Source organism: Lactuca sativa, chromosome 1 (assembly GCF_002870075.4).
Source record: "Lactuca sativa cultivar Salinas chromosome 1, Lsat_Salinas_v11, whole genome shotgun sequence".
In the NCBI taxonomy this organism is placed as follows: domain Eukaryota; kingdom Viridiplantae; phylum Streptophyta; class Magnoliopsida; order Asterales; family Asteraceae; genus Lactuca; species Lactuca sativa.
The window spans coordinates 59,303,974-59,313,150 of record NC_056623.2 but is presented as its reverse complement, the minus strand read 5'-3'; the positions used below and the strand labels follow the sequence as shown (position 1 = coordinate 59,313,150).

Here is a 9,177-nt window from a genome sequence, read left to right as displayed (position 1 = left end):
ATTGAATTACTGAAAACTAAGAAAGGTTTTTATGTTAATCAAAGGAAATATGTTTTAGACATATGGTCAGAAGCAGGGTTAACCGACATTTAATCCAGTCATTAAGAACATGTAACTATGTTCAGCAGGAGGGAAAATACTATAAAAACTAGAGAATTATAGAAAAGTAGTTGGAAAGCTTCTTTATCTTATTTTACAAGGCCTAATATAAGCTATGATGTGCAACAATTTAGCCAATATTTGCATACTCGAACTCAAACACATTGGAAGGCTGCAATACAAGTGTTGAAGAAGTTAAAAGATTGTCCATCAAAAGGTTTATTCTTTGAGAAAAAAATCATAAAATTTAGAAATCACAGCCTATAGTGATTATGATTTGGGCTACTTGTAAAGACACTAGAAGATCATTGACTCGATATTGTATATTCATCAGATCATCATTAATATCATGGAGGAATATTAAAAATACGTTTCATGCCGTTCAATATGGGTCGAAATTAATACATAGAATTCTTGGCCAAAAGACTTTTCAATGAGTATTAATTAACTTGAAGAATAAGACCACTTAAAGACTCATCTTGTGGAAAATTCTTGTTACTTATTTGTCAGGTAAGGTTACATTGTCTTATTAACTAAAATAAGTTTTAATTATTATAGATCTAAATGTAAAATAGTTACAATATATATTTATCATTCTATCAAATTATCCAATAAACTTTGACATAGAAAAAACTTTTATCAAATTATGTAACAAGCTGCATAAACTTGATAAAGAAATGGTAAAAGTATTATAGTTTGTTATTGTTAAGAAAATATAACCCAAAAATTGTACGAAATAACAAAACCTTAAAATTGTTGATAGGGGATTGTGTTTAACACAGTTTTCTTAAAACAAATTCGCCTTATTGTTTTCCAAGATACAACAGCAAAAAACAATTCTTCTAGATTGTTCGGACCCTCGCTTGGCATGGATTATAAGTGTAAGAGAGGAAGAGTGAGTATTTCGTTTCATTCGGTGTATCTAATCGGTCATAAAACGAAACCGTAATTGTCACAATTAATCAAGAAATTAAAACTGAAATTTATGATTAATAGCTCTTAATTCGTTTTTGTAATTGTTAACCCGCAGGACACGTACATAAAAGTTCAACAGAGGAGAACAAGAATATATAATCAATAGGTCGGTTTGATTTTATTTAGAATCCAAAATTTGTGCTCAAAAATGGAAAAAAAATCCATTTTTGAAAATTAATAAAATTAATTTTCCAACTGCTATATTATATAAAAAAAAAATATATACAGATTACATTAACCAATAAATTATGAAAATATTTGGCATTTGTTAACAATCAACTCACTATTTTACCATGAAATTATCACTTTGACCTTTAGACATCGTGTTTTAACCATGATCTACATTCCACCCATTTGTCTTATTTTCCAAAGTGCCTTGTGGATTTTGTCCATTATATATATGGTTGGATATCAACTAAAGATATCAAAACCGAAGCCATGACAACAATGCTCACAGTACTACTCGGCTTACTTTTAAGTCGTCTCGTATCCATAGGTTTTTATCTTTCTTTTCGTTACATTCACTGATATGATTTACATTTTTCATATATGTTTTATATAGTATGGTATGTTATTTGTATCGTTTCCGAATAAATGTTATTCTAATTTTTTATGACGTTCAAAATATCCACATGATATTCAAATTTTAGATAGAATTTCCAAAAGTAATTGCTCCGATTTTGTATATTGGATATTTAGAGTATTCGAACATTCTTTTTCGTTAACGACATGGATCACCCGAATATATATGGTATCCGAAATGAGTCAATCAAAAATAGTGTTTAATTCTCGAATTATTTTGTACACTATGACAATTCGATGGTAGTTGAATATTCTAATATGTGTTTTAAAAGTTTAATTTTGAAATTTGTTAATAATTTTTTTTATTTTGCGGAACTTCAGATAAATGAATTTGATACTAAAAGTATACATATTTCTAATGTGGATATTTTTATTTGTATGCATTCATAGTGTCAAATAAATAAGTTCGTGCAAATTGTTAATCTAGTTGTCTAAAACCAGTATGCAATTTAATTGTATACACGACAAAATATTATAAATTTCAGTATTTAATATTCACATCTAAAGTTCTAAATATCCAATTTTGAATAGGAATACGTGTCTATATCTGAATACAAACGTACCCATAATAACTTGTGTTGTGTGTGTTACGAGAAAGAAGAACCATATTCTAATGATTTTATTTTTACAGATGCGCAAGTCGGCGTGTGTTACGGTAGAGATGGTGACGGTTTGCCGTCACAACAAGACGTTGTAAACCTCTACCGGCGCAACGGCATAACCAGAATGCGAATTTATGATCCAGATCAAGCTACTCTTCGAGCCCTAAAAGGAACCAATATCGAACTCATCATCGGCGTTCCTAATGATGCTCTGCAATCCCTCAACGATCAAGGCGCTGCAAACACATGGGTAAGAAACAACATCCAAAATTACCCCGATGTCAGGTTCAGATACATCGCCGTCGGAAACGAAGTCGATCCAAACAACGGGAATAGTCGATACGTTAATTTCGTGCTTCCGGCGATGCGAAATGTTCAGAACGCCATTAACGCCGCCGGCCTGCGGAACCAGATTAAGGTGTCGACGGCAACCTACACTGGTCTGTTAGGCGTCTCGTATCCACCAAGCAATGGCGCCTTTCGTAACAATGTACGGGGGTTTATCGAGCCGATAATCAGATTTCTAGCCGGAAACAACTCGCCAATGCTTGCCAACATCTACCCCTACTTTGCCAACCCTAATTCCAATCTCCCTTATGCGTTGTTTTCGGCGGCGGGAACAGTTGTGACTGATCCAAATAATGGTCTACAATACTCTAACATTTTTGACGCCATGTTAGATGCTCACTATGCAGCTCAAGCGCGTCTTGGTGGGGGGAATGTGCAGATTGTTGTGTCGGAGAGTGGTTGGCCGTCGGCAGGCGGCAATGCGGCGACAGTAGGGAACGCTGGAACTTACTATAGGAACTTGATTAGGCATGTCAGAGGAACAACGGGAACACCGGCGAAGCCTGGAAGGTCTATAGAGACGTATCTTTTTGCAATGTTCGATGAAAACAGGAAACCTGGTGAAGAGTCGGAAAAACATTTTGGGATTTTCTCCCCTGATCAGCGACCTAAATATCAATTGAGCTTCAGTTAAGGAAAACTAAAAACGCCATTTCTGAAGCTATGAAGAATATTACATACATAAAATAAAGTGGTTTTCCACTGCTTAATAAAGTGATGATGAAGTCAAGATGGTTGGTTATCTTTGATATCATCTTTAATAAATAAAGGTTTTTTTTTGCCACATGTCATCTTCTCCTTCATTTTGACACTTCTCATTTTGTTGAAAATTTTTGAAATTTTATTTTCTACTTGTCATTTTTTAGGGATTTTTATTTTCTTAAAAACAAAATTCCATAAAATTGTAATGAGTTCTATAAGGAAATAAAATCATCTTATTAATTTGGTAATAAATTATCATAAATAATTCAAACAATTTAGTTTCTTTTGCAGATTTATTACATTATGTTATGTAAAGTATTACATTATAAAATATTTCATATTTATATATTTATATTAAAATTAATTTATAATAAACCCGTGTAATACACAAGTCTTGCACCTAGTTGTTTTGATAAGGGAGTTTAAATCTTTGATATTCTACTTGTATCAAATATCTAAATAAAAACTTTGTTTATATATATATATATATATATATATATATATATATATATATATATATATATATATATATATATATATATATATATATATATATATATATATCATACATACTTATAAAGCTAGCATTTTTTCTTGAACCTCATGCATTTGAAACCCCATTCTTTTTTCCTTTCACCACATTCATTTGAAACTCCAATGACTTTTCAACTTCTTTATAATAATAATTTTAATTTGGTAATTAGGTTAAATAAATATCAAATCTAAAGTGTATTCATATATAAACTAAATTTCAATATTAAAATAATATCTTTAATTCTACTTATAAAATTATGTTTTTTAACTTTTAATATATTATACTTAATTTATTAGTTTTAATATATTGTTGGATGTAAACATTATCATTTTAAAGGTATAATTTTTGAACAATTTGTATAAAATACTTAAATTATTAATTAAAATATAACATTATAGGCTCAACTTAAATATAAATTTTATTTAACTTAAACAACCCAAAGATTATTTTATAAATAGTTAAAAGTGATAAATTGTAGTGTCTTTCTAATAATGATTGTAAGTTGGTTAATAAGGCTAAATAAATATCAAACCTAAAGTGTAATCATAAATAGACTAAATTTCCATTTTAAAATAATATATTTACTTCTATTTACAAAGTTATGTTTTTAAATTTTAACATATTATAATTAATTTGTTAGATTTAAAATGTTATTGCATGTAAACCATTATCAGTTTAAAGCTATAATTTTTGAACAGTTTGAACAAAATACTTAAATTGTTCATTTAAATATAACATTACAGTGTCAACTTAAATATAAATTTCAGTTCCATTAAAAAAAACCAAATAATATTTTGTAAATAGTTAAAAGTGATAAATTATAGTGATAAATGCAAAAACTAAATTATAATATCAGTTTAACTAAAATATTTTCTAAATATATTTATATAATCGTTAAAAATTTTCAAATAAGTAGCTTAAAATAACTTATAATAAAAATAAAAATAACTCTATATAAATGATTATATTGTTACCTTTAAAATCAAAAAATAATGTTTGATGTTTTAAATAATTATAATGATATAAATTAAAAGATTAAGCAAATAAATTTTAAAAAATTAGTTAAAAATAACAACGATAAATAATATTAAACCATATATAATATTTAATTTTATTGATGTGTAGTTAGTAGAAATCATTCAAACGATTGAGATTATGACGTTATAATAGATTTATATATTATCATATAATTCAAAATAATCAATATATTATATCAAATTAATATTCGAATTATTATATCAAATTTAACAACAACGTTAGTGTTATATTTTAAAAAATATATATTCGTAAAGACTTCAACTATATAGGTGTTTCTGCGCATTACAATGTCAACTCAAATATAAATTTCAGTTCCATTTAAAAAAACTAAAGAATATTTTGTAAATAGTTAAAAGTGATAAATTGTAGTGATAAAAGCAAAAACTAAATTGTAAATTCAACTTAAATAAAATATTTCTTAAATATATTTTTATAATCGTTAAAAGTTTCCAAATAAATAACTTACAATAACAATAGTTAAAAACAACTCTATATAAATGATTATATTGTTAGCTTTAAAATAAAAAAACAATGTTTGATGTTTTAAATAATTATAATGATTGAAATTACAACATTAAGCAAATAAATTTAAAAAAAAATAATTAACAATAAAAACAACTATAAATAACATCAAATCATATACTATATTTAATTTTATTCATGTTTAACTCGCGAGTAGAAGTCATTCAAACGATTGAGATTATGAAGTTATAATAAATGTATATATTATCATATAATTCAAAATAATCAATATATTATATCAATTTAGTATATACAAATTATTATATCAGATTTAACAACAACGTTATTGTTATATTTAAAAAATCATATATTTGTAAAGACTTTAACTATATAGGTGTTTCTGCGCAACGCGCGGGTATTCGCCTAATGTGTGTGTATATATATATATATATATATATATATATATATATATATATATATATATATATATATATATATATATATATATATATATATATATATATATATATATCCTCACTAATAAATAAAAAACTTTTTTTGCCACATGGCATGCTCTCCGCCAATTTGACAAATGTCAATTTGTAGTAATTTTGAATTAATTATTTTCCACATGTCATTTTACGGGTTTTCTTATTTTATTAAATTTCATATAATATTTTAATTTAATAATCGCAATAAATATAGTAATAAATGGATATCAATTTCATTAATTAGTTTAACTTCTAATTTCAAATTTTTTTAAATTAAAGTTTATTAGTTTCTTTTGTTTATTTATTTAAATTATTTGTTTCAATTTAAAAGATAAAAAACATTTCAATTTTAATAATTCATTATTTTTTTTATAAATTAAATGTTGTCAATTATTTAGACCTTCATATTTAACTTTTCTTAAATTAAACCATGTAATACATGGGTCTCACAACTAGTATATATATATATATATATATATATATATATATATATATATATATATATATATATATATATATATATAACTGAAACCCTAAACCCTCTCATTTACCTTGTAACCAAATTGGCAAACGAAAACGGTTTGTCTAACCGCCTATTGCGACATCCCCGTTTATTTTGCAGGATTATAGGAAAGGATGATATCTTTGACGATTGTGGGGCATAAATTTTTTCATATTGAGTCACATCCTGCTCTTAGCCATCCTAATCAAAGACCTCGAGATTTGAAATTGGATCATCTACAAGGAGGTGTTTACCAAGCATGTATGAAGCATATTTATGATTTTTCATATCTTTTATTGAGTAGGCAAGCATGTATCAACAACATCTTAGCAAAATATATTGACTTAATACATGGTCTTTTCAAAACATGTAACTTTTTATGTGGAGTTGGGTTAACTCGTACACTTATCAAATACTTTCATACTTCATGGTGCTATTGATTATGGCCTCACCATACATGTCGAAATTTCCTCGTTTGTGTTGCTGGATTATGGGAAAGGAGGTTGTCTTTGACGATTGTTGGGCAGAAGCTTGTCATATTGTTGTGTATCATTCTCGTAGCCATCCTGATTGAAGGCCTTAAGATTTGAAATTGGGTCCTCTGTAGGGAGGTTGCATGAAGCATATTTATCAATTTTCATATTTTTATCGATAGGACAAGCATGCATTGACAAAATATTAGCAAAATATATTGTTTTAATACATCGTCTCTTCAAAACGGGTAATTTTTAATGTTTAAATGGTTACTTTTACACTTATCAGAAACTCTACTACTTCGTGTTACTATCGATTATGGTCTTACTATACATAAGTCGAATCTTCCCGATTGATTTCCGACGCCAGTGCAGATTGGGTTGGATGCCGCAACACCGAGTGATCCATTTCCGGCTATTGTTTTTTCCTTGGAGAAAATTTGATCTTATATATGGCCCTCCAAATGTGAAACCACAATATCAAATGTTGAAGTAGAATATCGTGGGTTCACAAACGTTGTATCGGAAACATCTTGGATTTTCATCTCTTTCTTGGATTATTACATATGGTTACTATAGCCACTAATATATCGTGATAATGTAAATGTCATCTACCTCTTCGACAACCAGTTTAACATCAACGCACTAAACAAGATATTGATAGACATTTTGTCGAGAATAAGTGGCCAAAGGAGGTGTTCGTGTTATGCATGTCCCATCACGCTACCAGATTGCTGACATTTTTACGAATGAGCTAAAAAATTATTTGGATATTTTTAGTAATAATTTGAGCAATCTTCCTCTTATCCCTAAGACTAACAGAATGTATTATTAAAAATATTAGTTTGATAGATAGTTTCCATGATTATGTATTTGAGAGAGTATATGTTTCCTCCATTTACTTTATATATTGAATATTCACTTATGAAAGAGGACAAGAAATTATATAAGGTCCTCTGGTATACCCAAGACGAAAGCCTCTATGGTCTAGCGGGCCACAAACCACGATCATGCACACCATCCTGGTGCCTCGTGGTCGTGGTGGTTCGTGTTAGGGAGGACGAAGGAGAACGAACAATCAGATCTCTCTTCTCCTTTCTTATTCTCTCTTCCTTTCTTCTTCTGACCACAAGTAAGTCAATGTTGAGCACCATTCCGGCTATGTTGAGGAAGATTATGATGGTGACGTGGAGGTGGAAGGAGTTTGTGGTCGTGAAGATCATAACGGACGGTCTAACCAAACAGTGAACAATAAATAATTAAACATATTTGGGTTGTGATCAAAATTCAAAACATATTATAAATTTACGATATTAACATCACTTTTTGTGTTTGAAGTTTGACCATATCATACCATATTTTTTTAGTTTTAAAACTTATGATGTGTAAATGCTTGAGATGGAGGCTGATGAGGGAAAATGACTTGAGAAGCTAATGATGCTTAAATAATGCTTAAACCCTAAAAATTAGGGTTTGCATTTTTGCCACATACGCCCAACATACAAAAGAGTACGCCCAACGTACGTACAAAGTCATATGTCCCTTATAAGGGGCCTTGGGACCAAATTGCAAGAAAATTCCACTTTGGGTCAAAAATGTAAATTTATCTGAATAATGAATGTTACACACTAACCCTGTAGCCGCCTTGCGTATGCTAATCATACATAACACTGGATTTGATAGACAAACGAATAATTGATTCTACCATAAGCCTACAGCCAAACAAGGAACATGAAATAAGGCTAAATAAAACATTCTCATGCTATAAAATGTTAGTTATGTACAACTATGATGTACACACTAAGCAACCAGAATTCTAAATGTAACGCCCTCAGATTGGGGCTAGGCAAATTAGAGACAATAAGCGTCAATAATGACTTTTTGATAGAAGATTATTTGGAATAAATAATCTTAACAAAGTTATAGTATATGTCACAAGGGTTCCTTACATATAAAGAACGATGAAATCCGAGTTATAACCAAGAAGTTATGACCCGTCGAAGTTTTACGGCAAAACCATCACGACACCGGAAATCGTAAAAAGTGAGTTTGCGATAAAATACTTTTTAGCCTTAACGATTTAAACAAAAGTCATAGTATATGTTAAACTGAGAACGTGCATCTAAAGAAGGTCCAAATCTGACTTCGTATGAGGAAGTTATGATTTTTCTAAGAAAATACCATATGGAAGCTGGATGCCCTTTATGGGAAAACGAAGTGAGAATTTAGGAGCACTTGTGTCGCTCAGGATGGATGTTAGCTGATTGTTGGCAAGCATTGAATCAATTGCTAGTGCTAGTAGGGCAAGAGCAGTAGTGAACCATCACTCTAGAGTGTGAGTGATAAATTGACTGCATGGGTTTGTTCA

General features: G+C 29.1%; 1 protein-coding gene across 1 annotated transcript; it reads left to right on the top strand.

The window, feature by feature from the left end:
• The first annotated feature begins 1,467 nt into the window (after positions 1–1,467).
• Positions 1,468–3,392, top strand: LOC111889607 (glucan endo-1,3-beta-glucosidase). Its single transcript, XM_023885755.3, has 2 exons — positions 1,468–1,570; positions 2,288–3,392. Exons 1-2 carry the CDS (start codon positions 1,513–1,515, stop codon positions 3,238–3,240), a joined length of 1,011 nt encoding a protein of 336 aa, XP_023741523.1. The 5' UTR covers positions 1,468–1,512; the 3' UTR covers positions 3,241–3,392.
• The last annotated feature ends 5,785 nt before the right edge of the window (positions 3,393–9,177 follow it).

Excerpts from the sequence above, each read along its gene's own strand:
- LOC111889607 (XM_023885755.3), top strand. The coding sequence starts at position 1,513 with ATGACAACAATGCTCACAGTACTACTCGGCTTACTTTTAAGTCGTCTC. Across the intron at positions 1,571-2,287 it reads AAGTCGTCTCGTATCCATAG|ATGCGCAAGTCGGCGTGTGT; the intron begins GTTTTTATCTTT and ends TTATTTTTACAG.